Raw genomic sequence first — 19,898 nt, forward strand, 5'->3', positions numbered from 1 at the left:
TCCTATACATTATGCAAAGCATAGCCAAGAAAATCAGATCCACACTCACCCAATGGGGGCCAAGACACAGAAGAAGAAGAGGCCAAAGCCAAGTGTCCACTGTAATCCAGTCCCCACTTTTTGTGGCTATGCTGTGTGACAATGGCCAGATTACCTCCCCTCTCTGGGTCTTAGTTGTCTCTGCTAAGAACTGTTATAAGGAAGGGGCACAGAAATGGGAGCTCTTTCCCATTGTAGAATTTTACCTAAACTTTCTCCTTAGAGCCATTTCAACTGTGAAAACTACAAGCAGATTTTTTTAGGGTGTTCGTGTACTGCCATATAGTGTCTGAAGTGGCTTAGTCAGGATGTCTAACCCACCAAGGCAAGTTACCAAATAAGCCCACATACACACACCCAGGCAGGGAAAACTGGGTCACAGACATTGGCCTGTGGCAGCGGGTGCAGTGGCTCTCAAAGACTTTCCACAGTGATCGCCGAAAGCCTGAAGTTGGCCTTCTAAGAAGTTCTGAGTTTCCGCTCCTCCCAAAGAAGGCCACGCAGACAGGAGCCAGCCCACAGCAGCACTCCTTGGTGGCTAGTTGGGGGGGGGATAAAAGAGACCCTTTTCCAAGCTGTCACTAGAGGGGGCCAGAACAGGGTTCTGGGGGTCCTCTATGGCCACACAGAGGCCAGGGTGAGACCTCTGACTCAGGAATTCGCTGGGTCAAGAGAGGCGCATGAACCTTCCTCTCAGGCCATGCCTGGCTTAGCACACACAGCTCAAATTTCAGGACTACTTTCTTTCTCCATTTGGTGAGACTACCAAAGACCCCCAAACCTGTGGCAGGAAAACCTCCCGTGTGGGGAAAGGCAGCTCCTCACCTGATGTTCAGCCTTGAGGTGGGCAGTGCAGAGCCAGAGTCCCCTCGCTTTCTGAGGGACCTCACTTCACAAGTCCTGTGCGGAGCAGGAGGGATGTGGCCTACTGAAACCTGGGACACTCATTTTCACGGGCTTAAAAACAGATCAATTTTACTCTAAAGTTTAAAATGAAACATGCTCCTGTTTGGGAAAAGAATTTCATTAGGGGGAAAATATAATATAAAAATACCCATTTAGAAAGAATGTGCTATTAATTCTTAGCACTCTATGCAGAAGGGAAAATTGCATTTTTATCTAAATGGTTTTTCTGCATAAGCCATTTACAATATTCTTTGCCTTTCTGTAATAGGCCCTGCTACCATTAGTACTGGGAAGCCCCGGCTGAGGGCTGAAATCACCCTCCAACACATTTCATACATAACCCCTGGAAATCCGTCCCAACAAGGACCTCAGCATCCGGGCCCACATTTCTTTTTAAAGAAATAAATATTGTTGGGGTGGGGGTGCTGATGAGGAAGGAAGGGATGAAATGGCTTAAGTAGAAAGCAAATGCTCTGGGTCCCTTTAGCCAGCTGTAAGATTATAATCCCTTTCTGGTTGTGCAGTTGTAGCCATTTGACCATCTTATGCATGTTCATAGATATGTGTGCGGGAATGTTTTGCACACACACACACACACACACATACACACACACATGAATTTCCATCAAACAAGTAAACAGAAAGGATGAAATTCAGGATATCAAAACAAACTATTTTTAAACGCTAAAGAAAACACACCAAGATAGCAATACTGCTATTTTCCCATTAAACCAAGTTTCTCACTATTTGAAAAGCAAGAGTAATCTAAACAATGCTTCCCAATGTGCTGCACGGAGTCGGGGTGTTATGAACTCTGCCATTATTAACAAACAAAAACACCCCCTCTGGAGGGGTGTGCAAACACAGGCAGACCGGGGAAGGCCACTGGGCCACACCAGGCTACACTACACCAAACACACCCTCCCGGTAGCATCCACACCCGAGTGGCAAATCATCTCAAACTTCAGAATGCAGTACTTTTTCTTTTTTTCCACAATGTTAAAAAAATAAGTCTTCCATCTCTTTCTCCCTTGGATTCTCAAAATAACTACTTAATACCAACTGTCGGAGAGCTAAATTAATTTATTAAGGAAATGCAAGGGCTGTGATGGGTACTGGATGTGGGGGCTCTTGTGATTTTGCTGCCAGGAACCAGAATGCTTCTGGCTGCTGCCTTCTGGCATTGCCTGGCCCATAAATTCTTCCTTTAAAACCAGGAGTCCAGAAATGTCATAATTATAGCTGACCCAGGTAACAGGTGTGCCCCTGTCCCTCCCACCCTGCCACAGGCCCCCAAACCCGCCTCTGGAAGATTTAGTGGTCTGGCTTGGGGTGTCATAATTACCGGAAATGACTCTGGCTTTAGGGGTTAGATAAAGACCCTCTCCAAATTTAAAGCCAGACACTGTGGTCCATTAGACTTTAACGGGCCCACATAAAAAAAGAAATTATATCCTCCTTCCTGCAAGTGCGTTTCCTCAGTGCCTCAAGTCCACTGCAGGCTGGCACAGTGCCGAAAAGAGTTCGCCAAGCCCCCTGGCTCTGCAGAGACAAGGCCTCGGTGGCAACTCTGTGCACAGAATTAAGCCAATCAGGAGTTGGGCCCTCGGGGGTAACTACCGCTCCAAACTGTTGTGAGCTAAACCTGGTTTGTGTTTTTTTGTTGTTGTTGTTGTTTTGTTTTTGTGGGAGTGGCAGCAGTGCTTTTAAAAAGTGGAATTTCAACCCACCATCTGGAAGCAGAGAGACAGGCAGGCTTCGGGGAGCCCTCCAGACAAAGAGGGGGCACCTAGGGAGGCCCAGCTGAAGTGCCCACATATACTCCCCTTTGGAGACTCAGTGATAGGAAAGGCCAAAGTCGTAGGCTGTTTGGCTTTGTTTTTCTTTTCTTTTCTTTTTTTTTTTTTTTTTTCCAGCTTCCAAGACTTCGGCAGGCGTTTTCTTCCTTCTTTGGAAGTCAAACCACGCATTTCTTAAAAGTTACATGCGCACGCGCACACACACACACACACACACACACACACACAAACGCATGCACACTCCACCATCACCTCCATTTGTCAGAGCAGCAGGCGAGAAGGTGCTCCAAAGAGGCTTAAGATTCCTTGGAATCAAAAAACTTTTGGTCCACATTGGCCCCCAGCTCCCAGCCAATGAAGAATTAATGCTTGGAAATTTTCAGGGGGTCCGAGGACTCAGAGGCCAGAAAAGCTCATATTCTCCGGTGGCTTCCAAGGCCCTGGGAAGCTGGGTCTGCTGAACAAATGGGCCTTTTCGCCTTCCATCCTATAAGCAGGGGCTAGGAGCACCACTCTCCCCCTCTTTCCTGTCCTGGGGAGCAGGTGAGAACCGAATGGGGCTGTTATTCTGTGATGAGTGAGCAGGCCTTATGTGGGAAAACAGGCCTTGTTAATGCAATATACACGCACGCGCGCGCGCACACACACACACACACACACACTCCTCTAATACTAGCAAAATGTTTCTCACACACAGGGCACAAAATAAATGCTTATTAACTAAACTGACCCAAAACAGTGAAATGTACAAGTAAATTCATCATGTCTTGCCTGGAGGTCTAACAGGATTACAAATTCGGCAAAAATTGACCACACAGAGATCAATAAGCATCTACTTCAAGCTGAATAGGGCCAAAATTTTCTACAAGCTTCTTCTACAGGGAAAAAAAATTATTCTTTCATTTCTTATTAAGACCTCTCTGGCCTGCATGACTGTGTATATTTACGCACACACGCTTGCTCACCTGCAAAAAGCAGCAGAGAGGACCCGCCCCTCTGTGCCCAATTTGGAAACAGTCATAGTACAGGGATTGTAAAATTGTTCTCATTTTCAAAAAAGCCCAGTTTGGGTCCACAACCTTTTTTCCTCAGCTACTAAACAACCACTAAAACTTACACTGCTGGGGATGAAAATGATCAGCTCCTTTTTTGGGTTTTTTTTTAGCCTATTAAGCCTCAATAGAGAAGCACTAAGACTTCCAGATGGCCGGACCATGGGTCCGCTAAAGGAGAGGGGCACACAGGTTTTCCTTTCTCCAGCTCCTTCCTCTGCATGTCCTCTTGCGGAATCCACCACTGACTTTAGTTCCCCACTTGCTACCATTCAGAAAAAGGGAAAATATATCTACTGAGCAGGGGAACCTCTCAGGAGGAGCCTGTGTGGGAAGATGGCAGAACCTGCCCACAAAGCCTGTGAACGCAGAAATCTTCCCCTAGAGGTTCGGGGCTGAGAGCAAAGCCTCAATGGCTGCCAAACAGGTCACCAGTGGAAAGGTCACTCCCCTTTCCCAGGTCATCTCACCCTTTTATGGAACAATCTGAGCACCTGTCAGATGCATCCACCCCAAGTCACGTGGGCCAGTGGGCCAGATCCTGCATAGGCGCTGCCCACACCCAGTTACTGGGGCTTGACCTGCCCATGGCCTGGCTGGGTCTTCAGCACCCTTGTGCCTGCCTTCACCATGAACTAAGCAGAAAGGGGCCCTGGTTGCTAACAGATCCACTATGCCCCTGATGCCCCTGTTGCCCCTATACACCTGTGCTTGACGGTAGCCCCCAACTCAGAAGAGAAAGCTTAGTGCAGAACTTTTCATTCTTTGTGATGGTCCATACCAGCCCCCAAGCCATCTATACACCTGTGGTCCTGCCCAGGAAGTATTGTTACAATGACTTCCACAGTTATAAATTATTTTCTCCTTCTAAACCCCAAGACTCAGTAAATAATATTTCAGCTCTGACTGAGGCACTCTGATCTGTCCATCCTGCTACCACACCCTCCTCCCAAGAAAATAAACTGCATCCCAGTCTCCATCCAGTTTTCCTTACTTAGGGTGTTTCTCTCTCTCTCTGGCTCCTAGGAAAGGAAGATAAGAGTGCTCACATCAGGAATTGGGACCCTAAAATTTTCAAGGTGTTTTCAAGTGGCACAAGAGGAGACAGAGGAGAATCACTAAGTTCTCGGCAAATTATCAACCAAAGCTTTCTATCTCCGGAAGATTGAGCTCTGGGGATTTCAAAGCAAGGCTGGGTTTTCTGCAAGGTTTCCCCGCCCCCTCTGACGGTAAGATGGGCTTTCATTTTATTCCTGGTGGTCATTGCCAATCAGCCGACAATGCTTGTGTCCAAACCCAAGGGTGTCTGAAAACACAACTTCCCAGTAACTGAAAAGGACCATCTTTTTTGTGTGTGTGACACCTGACTGTGGGGACAGGGTAAGCAGGAAATTCTGTGTGTGTGTGTGTGTGTGTGTGTGTGCACGTGCACGCGTGCACAAATAGTGTGTGCATGCATGCTGTGTGTCAGTGTGTGCCTACATGTGGAAGAGTTCACTCATTAACTATCAACTCACGTTCCAGAAACTCCCAAATACAACCAGGAAAATCAGACGAAGCACATGGGGCCCTCAATTGTGGGATAAATGGATTTCTCCGGTCACACCATGCAAAGCCAGTGGCATCAGCACGGCCCTAAGATCATGTCACTCCAGTAAAATTTTTGTCCCATGCCTTAAGATCAAATGAAATGTTCATGCCCAAGGACTCTTTAAACTCTTATCAGCACTGAGAAAGTAAAAGTAAATTTAAATCCTCACATCAAACGCACTATGGGCAACTTACTGGTCAGACAACAGTCCACTTACAGAGCAAGCAGGAGAGAAGGTCTAGAAATGCCTCAGAGTTAGCTCACGTTCCTCCAGAGGCACAACACTCTTCGACTTCTGCTATGATAGGATTTTTGAGACACGCAGGAGGGAAAAAATGGGCCTGATTCTCTTCCATGTGCCTTCAAAGTACCCATCCTTCCAAAGGCCTTCAATGGTCATAAAACCCCAGCACGCTTCTTCCAGAGGCTCTCCCTGTTTCCTTAAACCCCTTTCTAGCACACTTTGAGTTAACCAAACCAAACACTGGCATGGAGAAGTCAAGCCACAACCCAGAAAACCAGAGGCAACACAGGGATCAGAATCCCAGGAACAAACACTTGGGGAGAAGTCTAGTGTTCTCCACAGAAAAGCCAGTGATGAGAGAAAGATGGAAGCGTGGGTTCACAGAGTTGATCCTACAAACTCCAAAGAAAGTGGGGTGACATGAATTCTGTGGACCTCTGAGCTTTGAAGATCAAAACATAAAAACTTGTGCCTCTCCACCAACACTGTGAATTTGTACTGGGACATTTATTGGGAGGTTTTTTCCCCACTTTTTGGACCAGTCCATTTCATGTTAGATGTCCCTTCTGGGACATATAGAAAGAGCCAGCATGTCGGCATGAATGAGCTACGACCTCCAAACTGTTAAATTCAATTGCCTTAGGTTTAAAGGTCATTTGGGTCCCCCCAATGATATATAAATTGTGAAAGGATTTGCAGATGATTGCTGTAAAGTTCTCTCTCTCTCTCTCTCTCTCTCTCTCTCTCTCTCTCTCTCTCTCTCTCTCTGTTCCAGCAAAGAAGTGATGATTCTGCAGATCTACCAGCTTTCTCAACCAGAGGGAAATCATGAATTTGGGATGCTGTGGCTACCATGGAGCCCACTCAGAAGGTACCAAGGTTGCCTTCCCACCCATCCCTGTGAGGCTCCTACTGAAAACTTATTTGGGACCTTGCATCTCAAGACGTGGGTAGTGTGTCCCCTGGGTGTGCCTTGCCTTCAAGGCAAATACTGTTGGGAGCAGACACTTTGCTTGCTTCCCAAACCTCAGAGGCAGCTGATTAAAATGCAGGCCAGCAAACAAAGCGGCCTCAGCCCTTCTAATCATCACCCCAAGAAGATGACGTCTTTCAAACATCCCTCCCCACTCCAGTGAATGAAACTTAACTCTGCTTTTTCCATCTTGATTTTTGCGTTTGGGGCTCCCGAATCACAAACCAACAAGATTTCTTCTCACTCACACCCAGAAACTGACTAGCTGTCCACTCCCTACTCCCACCCCCGCCCCCAGAAAGCCACATGTTGGATGGGTATTGATAGAGGATGGCGGGAAACAATCCGGGCACATTTGCACTGAGACATTCATCCAGTGCAATATGCCAGGACCCCCAGACTATCTCAGCCTTCAAATCTCATGCATGGCTTCAGGGGCCCTGAGCGGACAGAGCTGGGGAATGCTGGCCTGGCTGTTGTGCACCAGGACACAGAGGGTCCCTGCAGGCAGGGCCGTGACTAATTCGAAAGCCCAGCGTTGTCCCCGCCACGTCGTTGGTACCAAAAGATTACAATAAAGGAGAGGAATTTCCATAAATGAGAAGCAGAGTCTGCTTCCCACAATCAGGGGTAGGAAATGGGGGAGGGGTGCTGCTTCAAAGATTCCTCCCCACACCAAAGCCCACCGAGGCTGAACTGCGCTTCCACGCACACTCACGCACAAAACCCAGCGAGGGGTGGCGTGCGCGTGTGTGTCTGCTACTGAAATACTTCAGATCAAAGTCACACACAGTCCAGGAGGCCCAGGAGGCCGAGATTTCGTAATTAGGATCTTCAAAATCCACCCTCTATTTTTAGGACTCGCACTCATTCAGTCCTCTACACACTCCGAATCTGTCAGCTGAGGCCTTTGAGACAGAAGGTTTAGCTCCTTTGCCCGCTCCCCTTCAGGAAAACCGCTTAAGGGAAAGTACAGGAGCAACTCCAGATCCCGTGGAACTGTTCTTGGCCATGCGTCTGTATATACGCACATGCCAGGCAGAGGCCAAGGGGCAGAGGGGGCCTCTTTCACACGCTGCATGTAGGAGCCTTTGCTCTCTTCTGCTGCCACCTCACCCCGAAACCTGACACCTGCCCTGGCACCCACGTACCTTCCCAGCCCATACTCTCTCAGGGCAGCCCCCAGACCACTGCATTCAGCTCTGCTGTTCACAAGAAGGAAAGGCAATGTGAAATTATTCCTCCAAATGTCTCTCTTCTCAGTCAAATACTTAGGTATATATCAACATCTCTGCCACAAGCGATCAAACTCCACACTCAAATCTGTCCACCCAAGGCGCACCTAAATATAGACGCTGTCCTAACACAAACACATCCCGGCCAAGTCAAAATCCCAACTGCAGTCAAGGGGATGGAGTCAGGCCATTCCAAACCCTCCAGTCCACAGATCTAGGTAGGACAAGTAAGGGGGCCCAGAGAAAAGGGTAGAAGACAGATGTACTGGTTATAGGGGGTCCCCAATAAATGGAAGGCCCTTCTGTAAGGAGGACTCAATGTTTTATGTTGTGATATACTTGGGAGCCTCACTTGCCCTCACGCACTCTCCAGATAGCTGATCCTATTATATAAAGCTACAGCCTTTTAATCTCTAAAATTAACCAAACAGAGGTAAATACAGTATTCCTGACTGAGACTATTTATCTCCTAAATGCTTTCGGCAAAGCAGATTGCTCCCTGGGCAAGGAATACAACCCGGTGTTATTGTCACTCAAGTGGAGAGAAACGGGCCACTGGTGATTTACTAAATTTTGTAGCACAGAGTGAGTTTAGGAGATCCCGTGAAACCCAGCCACATACTCAGTCTGCCTGTCCACAGTGGAAAGAATTTTCCTCCTCTAATTTCACCTGGTCCTCCCGGACTGTTTATTAAAGATGTATATTTTATATCAGCAGAGCATATCAAGTAACTTCTTGGCAAAGGGAGCTATACTTTCAGGATCTATTAAGATTCTTTGTGGAAATTTAAATACCTCTGTCAGGCAAACAAAATCATATCAGGAATCATAGAATTTCATTGCTAGAAAGAGAAATTAGATTAACCAACCCACACTCCTTTCCTAGAACCCTCAATAAAATAGAAGCAACATTTCAGCAGTCTCTTACTTCTGGTCTGAGGGGGCCTCATAAGAAAGTTAAATGAATTTGTAAGAAAGCAAGCTATCCTGAGGAAAGCATTTCAATCTACAAAAGTTGTGCATGGGGCGAGATTGGAGAATATCTAAGTATATATTGCATATTAGAAAGCAATGGCTATTTAAAATCAAAACAGCCAGAAAAATCCCAGCAGCAGAAACCATGACAAGTTCAACCCTGCTAAGCTTCAGCCCCCTAAAACATCCTTGTCCTTTATTAATATTTAGTAGAAATGTATAATTGCAGATGTGCGCTAGGTTAGGGTTTTATGTCGGGAGGCGGGCAAAGAAGACAGGTTTATTACAGCCATGAAATATTAAACAAGCACCGAAGAATGGTAGTTGTATGTCCCAGCCTAGCCAGAGAGCAGGCAGGCCCCACCGTCAGCTGCACAAAGGGGGCCCCTATCTGTTTACATTACTCCTGATTAACACCTGCGAAGTTTTGGGTTACATCTTCCGGAGGTGCAAAAGTCACTTGCAGGCATGCAACCCAGGGAGGGCGGTTCTGTGAAGAAACAAGGACCGAGAAGCCCCTTGCTTTCCCCCAGGCAAGTTTAAATTGGCCTCGAAAATTCTCTGCACGGTGTAAGAAGGAAAGAAAAAGGACTCAGAGAAAAGCAGTGCTTTACTCTGAGGTTAAGGCCTTCTTCCCTCTTGAGTCTGCCCCATGGCTGAAGAAATTCAGCGCTCAATTCCTGCCTGCCTAGTATTTCTCAGCACTGCCTCATTGTTTCGAATGGAACCCTGACAAAACCATGAAATTCCAAAAATTTCTCCCACATGGCTAGAAAAACATCAGACTTCCAAAAAGAGCAAGATTGGGTGCAGAGAATCTACCAAGGCTGCTCCCACTTCAAAGTCTGTGAAAGACTATTCCAGGCTACTCTAGGTTTTAAGAGAGAGACCGAACAACAGGAAGGAAGTTTGGCAAGGATAATTCTGGGACACAATTAATTCAAGTTTTGAAAATCGTAAAGGGACAGACGGGAGAAGTATACTTTATCTTCCTGAATATGTATTATCTATATATCCATTGTTGATACTCTATTGTTATTTGTCCTTTTGGCCCTGTTTTGGAATTCATCCATAGCCATGCACACCTATTACAAAGATAAATGGAGGATTTTGTAAACTGTTTTTAAATTCATGTTCTCCACATAGACTTAGGAGATAGCTGAACAGGAATAAACTCAATCTGATGGGGTGTGTGTGTGTGTGTGTGTGTGTGTATGTGTGTATGTGTGTGATGCCCCTTTTTAACAATCTCACCCTTTCCCCACCCCAACTCTCTGTGAACAGAGCCTCAAGATCAAATGAAGAGTTTCATTATATAAAAGTTGTTTGGTGGGTTGATTAAGAAGCCAGGAGAAGCACAATTTGGAGCTTGTTTAACTGTTATTAAAAAAAATATCATAATCACTTGTCATTCCAACCTAGACTTTTCAAGAACTACAACTTGCCAATCAAGCGCCCTCTCCTCTGAAGGGCACCCAAAGCCTAGATGAAAAACAAGCTGGCCGTGTCCCAGTGGCTACAAGCCACATACAGTTCTCAGTACTGATGCGTTCCCTCCAATCCAGCACAGATCATTCTGTTAAATACCGACCGGTATTTTGTCATCGGAGCAAAGAATTTCAGAAACGTCGTTAATATTTAATCACATTAGTACTGGCGTATTTTATATTGTAACAAAATAAAATATCACTACAAAAATGGACTTTGGCTGAAAGGGGCTGGGAAGGGAGAGAAAGCGCGTGTGGGCTGGAACCTAGAGAAAGAATATCCCAGGCCACCGGATGTCACTGCTGCTTGGCTAATGGGACTACAAGGCACGTTTTGAAGGAAAAGCAGAACGTTTGGTCCTAATTTTTTTTTTTACCAATTGTATTTCAAATGGCATACTTCACTCTGATTTTCAGCCAGGGGACTTGGGGGCCTATAGAAAGCTCTGTGTACCTATTTATACAGCGTGTGCAGATGGAACTGCGGGGTGTTATCATAATGAAAAGTTTAATCATCCTTATTTACTACCAGTAAGGGAGCAGGAATCTGATGCAGAAACCTTAGAAAGCCCCCACCAGCAGCCCAAGGCTGCAGAAGCTTGGAGTGACCTCAATTCGAGGCTTTATCTGGGAAACTGTCTTTCCCACATCAGAGTGGAAAACAAAGGAGGTCAAATGGGTGTCCCTGCTGATGCCAATGCTCAGGGGGCGGCCAGCCCCACTGGTCCCTAAGGAAGTCCCTGTTTTCTCATATGTTGAGGGGGGGCTTTATTTAGTTTATGGGGAAATCAACCCTAGAGTGACTAACATCTGTTTCCAAAACATATTTTTGGTCATCTGACTGTATAAATGAAACAAACAAAACAAAATATCCCTTTGGTGACATTTCTTCACTTATAACCTATATCTTCTCCCCCTGCCCAGTAAAGGAAGGACTGCCAAAAAGGGTAGACAGATACTCTTACAAAATCTTATGAAGACCACTCAATACTTCTCCACCTAGGAAAGCCCTTTCAAAGAGTAGATGGAGCCAGTGTTACTGCTTTTCTTTATTAATTCTCTCAACTGCTTTTTAAAAAAACTTTCCTCACCCTATTTTGGTCAATATGTTCTTAATTACTGGAGGGTGTTGGGGGGGGAGTGAAGGGGGAAGGGTGGCCAGGCCAGGTAGAAGTGACAGGGGCTGAGATCTGTGCTAACCAGCTATCGATCGGGCCAGATCGAGATGTTGTGTACAAGAAAATAAAAGAGAGGGGAGGAGGGGTGCAGCAAGCAGGATGGTGTGTCCAACTCCATTTCAGAAAGAAAAAAAAAAAAAAAGAAGAAGCAGAGGGTCCCCAACTAACCAATTTATGGCCTTGCCTGAGAGTAGCCCCGAGCATGCTGATGCTGGACTGACGTGGGGTCTGCTATGCATGCTAAATACCCGTCTTCAAATGAGAGCGCACGCCCCGGCGTCCCGGGCTGGGCAGTAATGCGAACAAAGAGAAAAGCAGCAAGCTTGCTTTCATGAATTAGAGAACCTAAGGGGGAAAGCTCCCCAGGCTGGGTGCCTCAGAAGCCCTGGTTTCTGCACCACTTAGCTTCCGTTCCTCTACTCCTTTCTCACTGGCCTCTAGTACATTCCCGTAAAACCTACCCTCACCCTAACCCCAGGGTCAAGAGATGCCTGGATGGAAGGAAGGCTGGGGAAAAAAAAGAAGAAAAAGAAAAAAACTAGCAGAGAAGGCAACAATCAAGGAACACCTTTTTTAAAAGACAGGGTTGAACAGCCAGCCACTGGCTCCGCAATAATATTCTGCCCACTGCAACCCAGGGAATTCAAGTAAGGTTTAAAAGAAAAAGATAAAAAGGAGGAGAAAAATGATGTTATCTGATTTTAAGGAGCCATAGTTGTATTTTTGTTTTTGTTTTTGTTTTTTTTTTTTAAAAAGCCCCATTAAAATAAAATGGATACGTACTGCAGCTCCGTCACCTATAGGTTTCAAAGAATTCTCAAGACTTGAACTGGAATGGCTGCGTTCTCCGTCTTCTAACCTCACTCCTCCCACCTTAAAAGCTTCCAGGCCTGGTGGGGAGGAGTGCTTAGAATGCCAAAGAGAACTGGGACTGGACATCTGTCACCAAAGCCAAGCAAGATATTGACAAACGTGGGTCCTTTGTGTCTTAGGAATATATATCTGTATCCCCATACACAAATGATGTCCTCATGGACTGGTCTGAGGACCCGCCAAGCAGATACTCCTTGCTCCTCCATACCAAATGTCAAGGAGATGTACTGAAAAGTAGCCTACCCTCTCAACCCCTACAGGTCTCCACTTTTTTTTTCCCCCAGTGAAACTCTAATAGTCAAAAAGAGACAAAACAGCTATTCATTAGGAACAGACGTCAAATGAAGCACTGCCTCTGAGTGATGCTGCTGACGCCGGGGATGGTAACTTTTTTTAGTAAAGATTCTGTCCCCCAAGAGAACTCCTGCTGGAGGTTGGCTGAGTAGGAAAAGGTGGGGAAGCATTAGCACAACTTTTCAGGTGTCCTGCCAGGAAATGGGGCACACAGCTCCTTAGAAGGGGACCTGGCCTGAACATGGAGGCTGCGGAAGGGTCTTGTGTGGAGGAAGGGCTTCCCTCTCTTTGTGCTGCAGTGGGCTACTCAGCTAAGACTGGGTGAGAAGGTGGGTGACTCTGCAGTGAGTCCTTAAAGCCATCAGCCAATTTCTTACCATCCTGCTGATCCAGAAGCTAGCCGGTGGCACTTGGTGATGGGGCATCCCTGCAGGCCTTTTTGGTAACTATGTAGGGGTCCCCATCTCTGAGTTGGAGATTAAGAAGGCCTGTGTCCTCCTAACCATGAGGGATCCAGAGGCAGGGGCTAAAGTCTGCCCTGGGGACAGGTAGGTCACAAGAAAAGGAAAGGGACCGCGTGTGCGAATATACCTTCTTTGCTGTTGGGATTCTGGGGTTTGGCCTTTTCCCAGGGTGCCAGCGTCTTGTCGTCCTCTGCGCCGTCCACTAGGGCCTTGTCAGCTGGCATGTACCAGGTGGCACTGTGCTCCGCCATCAGTGAGTCCAGGTCAATGGTGCTCATGGCGCTCTTGACCGCCTCAGAGCAGCAGCTTCCCAGCTCGCTGTCACCATTCTGCGTGCCCGAGGCCCCAACGGGACATTCACCCTTCTTGCCACCCTTGAGCCCCAGGGGCTGGTCCTCAGAGATGCTGAACTGCTGCCTTTGCAGTTGGATCTGCGCCTGGAGGATCTCCAGAGGGTGGATCTCATCCGGGGGTGGTGCACCGCTGCTGCTCGTGGGGGTCCTGACCTGTTCCAGGCCCGGAGTGCCTGGATGGCCAGCACCTCCAGCCCCGCCGTAGCTGTCAGGGGTCGAGGTAGAGGTAGACATGATGCCCAGGCCAAGCGGGGGTGGAGGTGCCTTCGGTCCATGTTCCCCAGTGCCCACCCCTCCTCGAGGAGGGAGTTTGGGTGAGCCAGTCACCAGGGGACTCCTGCTGGCTTTGGCCAGGGCCGGGGGGTTGTCGGAGCTGGACGACACCTCGTCCTCATTGGTGTAGCTCGTGCTTACCTCGTCAGAGGTGAACTCACCTACGTGGGGTGAACTACCGTTCGACTTGGCCCCACCGTCCAGGGATGTCATGAGGTCCGGTTGGTCCCCCAGGAGCAACTCAGCCCCTTTCCCCCAGGACGGCGACGTGAGTGCCTTCTCGTGGGGCGTGGGCGCCCCACGAGCCTCGCTCACAGAGCTTCCCCCGACAGCTGGAGCTGACTGCTGTCCCGGGCTCACCCCAGGTGCGCCCCCGCTGTCTGGAGCCACAGAGTACTTGTCGAAGAAGGTCCCGGGGCTCACGTGACCACTGTCCCTTTTTCTGCGACCCCGTCCCCGGCCACCGCCCCCAGGGACCGGCTTGCCATCGTTCCCCGAAGTTGACTCTAGTGTGTAGTTGGGGGAGAGGCTGGTGCCATCCCCCTGGCTGGGTGGGTTTGATGGCCCTGAGGCTTTGGACCCACTGCTACTGGTCCCAGATGGGCCTCCGGGTCCTGGGGCCCCAGGAGCAGACCCCCCAGGGAAGTAATCCGAGCCAGGGTTGCCAGCCACTGCTGAGCCGTCGGTGTCGTTCTGGCTCAGTTTCCTTTTGCCCTCCGGTGGGTTCTTCTTGTTGAAGGTCACGTTGAGATTGGGGGCCCCGAGGCTAGCAATCATGTTCTGGCAAGCTGTGGAGAGCGCAGCCAGGCAGCTCTGGCCGAACAGGTTGTCCTTTGAGCTGGGCTTGTTGAAGGAGCCCAAGGAGAGTGCCCCCAGCTTGCTGGCCGAGGTGCGCTGGCTAGGCTGGAAATCGGGCTGTGGTGGGTAAGCACCCCCGCTGCCCCCGCCACTCGCTGAATTGCCTCCACCTCCACCCGCACTCGGGGGCGAGTTGACACCAGGACCGCTGTGTGGCGTGGCTTGCCTGCTCCCTGGGCCAAAAGGAAAGCCCGGCTGACCCCCGAGCCCCTGCGCAGCAAAGTCTGGCGGAGGGGGCCGGCGCTCCGAAGACGCACTGGGCAGGGCCACTCCGGACCCAGGCGACTGCAGCTGGCCCAGGCCAGCCAGACTGCCCCCAAACTGCAGGCCCGGTGAGGGCAGCGCAGGCACGTGGCCCTCTCCGGGCATCCTCATCGGCTCCTGCAGAGGGCCCCGGAACAGCACCCCGGTGCCACCAGGCGGAGGGGGAGGCGCCAGGCTGGGGTCATGAGGGCCGCAGTCAGCCGGCAGGCCCGAGCCACCCATCCTGCGGGGCAGCAGGTCACCGGGCGGCGGGTGCGGACCTGGGAACCATGCACTCTCCTGGGCCAAGTGCGGTGCCTGCTGCTCAAAGGTGCCCAGGCGCCCCGAGGCACCCGCGCTGGAGCCTTCACGCTCAAAGTTTGGCTGGGCCAAACTGCCCACTGGGCCACCGTGGACCAGACCGCCCTGGCCCACGTCCCCTGGGTGGCCTAACTGGGCCAGATTGGGCTGGCGCAGCCGCTGTTGCTGATTCCGCGACGCCATCTGTTTAATCATGAGGGCCGCATTTTGGCGCTGCTGCTGCTGTTGCTGCTGCTGTTGCTGCTGCTGTTGCTGCTGCTGCTGCTGCTGCTGTTGTTGCTGTTGTTGTTGCTGCTGTTGCAGGGACTGGTGGTCCGGGGCTGGGTGCTGCAGGGGAGGCCCTGAGGGGAAATTGTCGGGTACAGGCGGTGTGAACTCGCCGGGCAGGCCCGGGAAGGCGGAGGGCGAGAGGTGGTTTTCCAGAGCTCCGTTGTGCATGTTTCCATTCCATGAAGACGCACAGCGGTCCACTCCAGCGCTGCCCGGGAACTCGAAACGCGGCCTCTTGGCCACGTTCATGTAGGGGGGCGCGTCGAAATGCTGCAGCCGCTGGTTGGGCGCCTGCTGCGGAGGGGGATGCTGCATGTTGAAAACAGGCTCGGAAAAAGGATGCATGCTCCGGTTCTCCAGCCGGTGGATGGGGTACTCAAACTGCGCGTGCTGGCTGGGCAGCATGGGGCCCCCGTCCTGCAAGCCTCCACTGGGCGTGCCTGCCTCACCCTGCTGGGGCCGCGGGTGCGCAGGCGGACACGAGTTTTGTCGGACTAGAAGCCCGGGTGGTGGTGGAGGCTGCTGTTGGGGTGGTTGCTGCGGGGGCTGCTGAGCAGGGGGTTGTGGGGCCTGCTGGGGAGGCTGCATTAGCGGGTGCCTGGAGCCCACCCCGGGCTCCAGACCCACAGGCATCTTTCGGGCCCCACCGAACCTCTCGAAGAATACACCGTGCTGCTGCTGCGGCTGTTGGGGTTGCGGAGGTGGCTGCTGCGGAGGCTGGGCGTGCATTTTGGACAAGCCCACCATGCCCGCAGCTCTGGGCAGGGCTGAGGCACCAGGGAAAGTGCCCCCGGGAACCTGACGACCTGCAGCATAGTGAGGCAGCTGCCCCTCTGAGTCAGAGGGTGAAAACATGTCAAAATGTCCCGAGGGCACCTCGCCCGGGTAATTGTATTCCAGCGAGTCGACGGCTCCTTGGTTCGACACCCTCCGGGATTCGAGATTGTGGGAATCGGAGCCGCTGGAGGCGGGCAGGCCGTGGAAAGAGGCGGCCCGATTTGGGCTCTGGTCCAGTGGCAGACACGGGGCAGGCACGGCATGGCCCGAGGCGCCCGAACTGTGGAAGTCCGGGAGGTTTCCTGGTCGCTGCGGGCCGAAACTCTCTGGCCCCTGGCTCTCCGCCATGTGCTCATAACCCTCGGTGAAGGGCGGCTGGCTGCCCAGGCCGGCGGCAGTGCCGCCGTAGCCAAGGAGGCGACCCCCGTGCAGGCACGAGGCCCCCGGGTCTGGACCTCCGAAGTTGCCCCCGAAGTGGGGGTGATGCTGGTGGGGATGGTGACCTCCTGGGTGGCCATGGTGAGGCTGCTGGCCGCTGAAGAAGCTGTGCACAGGCTGCGCCTGCAGCCCCCCTGCGTGCAACTCCGAGTGGCCCCGCGTGTGGAAGCCATATGGTTCCATGTTCATGCCCAAGATCGGGGGCTCGCCCAGCGCACTCATGGCAGGGTCCACGGGGCCAGGGGGCCCCCCCGTGTGGAAAGCAGGGGCCTTAAAGTGGGCATTCATGCTCAGTCCGGTCTCGTTAAAGTTCCTCTCGCCCTGGCCAGCGTTCCTGCTGTTGATCTGGGGCTCGAATTGGTCCAGCCCAAACATACTTGGCAGGGGGCAGGGGGGGATCAATAGGGCATGACAGCTTGCTCTCCGCGGCGCGCCTCCGGCCAGCGACTCCTTCCACCCTCGGATTGGGCGCTCCGGGACGCTCGGCACCGCAGGGGCGCAGCGCGCTCCGCCACCCCACCAGGCGTGGGGAGGCCGGGAGCTATCAGATCCTCTAGCAAAGCTCAGGGTATGCCCGGGGGCGAGCCTCTCACATCTTTCGAGGCCGTGGGGCCTCCAGAAGCCGTGTTGGGGGGCCCATGCCCCGGGCAGTTGGCGCAGCTGCGGGTAGATTTGCAGGGAGGGGATCGAGCCGCGGGTGAACAGAGACAAAAAGTTAAGTGGGGGCAAAGGGGCGGGAAGGGGGTTGGGAAAGCAGAGCGATCACCTTCTTAAGTCCGATCGGGTCGATAGGGGAGCCCCAGGACGCTGCCCGCAGCCTCCCGGAGTCCGTGGCGGAGCTGCCGAGGGCCGGGAGGAAGACCCTTCCGAGCCGCGACTGGCGTTGGGGCACCGACTGAGCGGTCCCTCCCCCCGCCCCCCGTAGTCCCTGAGCTCCGCAACCCGAGCCTCTGCCGAGCACGATCCGCTCGCGCAGTCCCGGTCGGCTCCGTGCAAATAGCTGCTGCTTCTTCAGCGGGTTGGAGTTCCAGAGGCTCCGCTCCTCATCGCTGGTGTCCACTGCCGAAGAGGCAGCGGGACTGAGGCGGCAGGCGCCGGTGTTGGAGCGGCGGGTCTGGGGGAAGGCGCGGCTCCCCTGCCCGGCAGCGGGTGCGCTGCGCCCCGGCGCGCCGCTTCTCGGCCACGTCCGCCACCAGCCGCTTCGGTCGGCCGCCGTTGGATCTCTGAGTTCGCGGGAGTCTCCGCACCCGGCTGCAGGAGCGGGTGAGTACAGAGGCGAGGGGCCGGGTCGCTCCAAGGCTCCGGTTCCCTGCCTCCGCGCCGAGGTGCTTGGACAGTCCCCCTCGGACCCAGGGAAGGGGGGCGTACGCGGGCTGGGGGGCCACGCTGGGCGAGCGAGCTAAAGCGTTCCGACTGCGTTCTCCAAGCCGGGAGTAGGGGGCGGGGGCAGCTCTGGGGGGTCCGCGCACCCCTCTTCAGGCTGGCGGGGGGGGAGGCTCTGCGTGGGGCGTTCCGAGGGTCTCGGCTCCCCTCTCTGTGTCTGCCTCTAGCCCAGCACCGGGAGAAGCAGCAACAAGTTTTGCATTTCAGCAATCAATTTCAGCCATTACATTTGCACCAATCAGCGCCGCCCAGGCTCCGGGGCGGGGGCGGGGCTCGCTCTTAAGGTGGTCCCAGGTCCTGGCTGCTGAGGCCCCCACCACGAACCCGAACTACCCTCGCTCCCGGCTCCCCAGCGCTCGGCTCGCCTCGGGGTCCGGCGCCAGTGCGCTGGGGGCGCGCCCTGGGCCGGAGGGGGCGCAGGCGAAGGAGAAAGGCGGGAGCTTGGCTTTGTTCGCCCCCCTCCCCGTTCACAGCGTTCCAAACTCCCCACCCCCAACTGAAGCAAGACCCGCCGGGTGGCAGGGGGCGGGGAGGTGGACAGTGAGCGGTGCGGGGCGCTCAGACAATGGGGTCGCCTGGCAAAGGCCCTGGACTCGAGGAAAGTCGCTGTCTACCGCGCTTCCCTTGGGGGGAGCCCTTCCTAGGCTCTCCACTGGCGGCGCCCAAGGTGGCCGACCCTGGGATTTTCCTGGAGGTTAAAGCGGACTGGGAAACCGAAGTTAAGGTTCTGAAGGAGCGACCCGAACGTCTGCTTTCTCTTTTATTAGGGCTCGCGTGATTGTTCCCTATTTCCAAGGGCTGGGCTTTGCGTAGCTCAGCTGCTAGTTCCTGCCGGGAGCGGCCACTTTGTAGGGACATTGAAGAAACCCAGCGCTGGAGCTGCGAGCCGAAGCGCTGGGGAACCCGGAGAAGTGGGTGCGCCGGTCGGCCCGGACCCCTGGCTCCAGCCAGCCACCCGCCCAGAGCCTCAGGCCCTCGGCAAGCGGGCGTGAAGTTGGCCCCCTTAAAAGATCAATTAAAATGAAGAGGCCAAGGAACGGAATTGGGTTGTGATACTAAAATCAATAGGAGTAATTTAATATCTGCCCTGCTCTTTATGAAATATTTATCCCAATAATCTTAGTTAAAATGTTTAGATCTTCCTGATCCCCACCGAGACCGAAATCTATCTTGCAATTAGAAGTTGGAAGTTAGAGGTGATGGAAGGCAGAAGTGTTTATTCTGTGTGTGTGTGTGTGTGTGTGTGTGTGTGTGTGTCCGCGGTTGTGCGTGTGTATGTGTGTTTCTTTCTAAAGTGTAAGTAGAGGAAGAGAATTTAATTTTCTTTGCCATGAAATAGCACGAAATTTTGCTAGCAGACTAATATTCTTAGGAGAAAGGGAGAAAAAAAAAAAAGAACTTTCGTTGAAGTGGCCCGATATCGCTATTAAATCTAAATAAAATTAAACATGGTGTATAAAAACGATTCTCCCCCCAACAAAAGAAAGTGTTTATCGCCCGAGTCTGTCTAGTGTTTGCTAAATTGTGCATAAAATCTGAAGTGAAATAAACGTTATAATAAAACCAACCCCTGAGCCCTTTTGATTTAAAAACCTCAGATTAAGCACGCCACCCTTGCGGGCCTGAGTTTAAAAGTTACCATGTCGTGTTGGAAGGAATGGAGCCTTCACTCCCTGGGCTTCCCGGAGCCGCTGCCCCTGGAGGCAAGGCTCAACTTAGGAGGAGGGGGTGGGCAGGGCACAAGGTCCTTAGGGACTTTCAAACAAACCCCTCACATAGCACAAACGAAAACAAACAATAAAACCAAACAACTTTAAAACTCAGAAAGCTGAAGCAAGCTCAGATCCAAGCTCCTTCTGGAATCTAATATAT

At 52.0% G+C, this 19,898-nt stretch overlaps 1 protein-coding gene across 1 annotated transcript in view; it reads right to left on the reverse strand.

The window, feature by feature from the left end:
* Mn1 (MN1 proto-oncogene, transcriptional regulator) overlaps positions 1–17,964 on the reverse strand; it is a 42,753-nt gene extending 24,789 nt beyond the window's left edge. Inside the window, exon 1 of the mRNA XM_004628027.2 lies at positions 13,238–17,964. Coding sequence (XP_004628084.1) covers positions 13,238–17,018 — 3,781 coding nt within the window. The 5' untranslated portion in view covers positions 17,019–17,964. The remainder of the gene's footprint in view (positions 1–13,237) is intronic.
* Between the last annotated feature and the right edge of the window lie 1,934 nt (positions 17,965–19,898).

The sequence above is a fragment of the Octodon degus genome, unplaced genomic scaffold, assembly GCF_000260255.1.
Source record: "Octodon degus isolate 3935 unplaced genomic scaffold, OctDeg1.0 scaffold00021, whole genome shotgun sequence".
Classification (NCBI taxonomy): Eukaryota; Metazoa; Chordata; class Mammalia; order Rodentia; family Octodontidae; genus Octodon; species Octodon degus.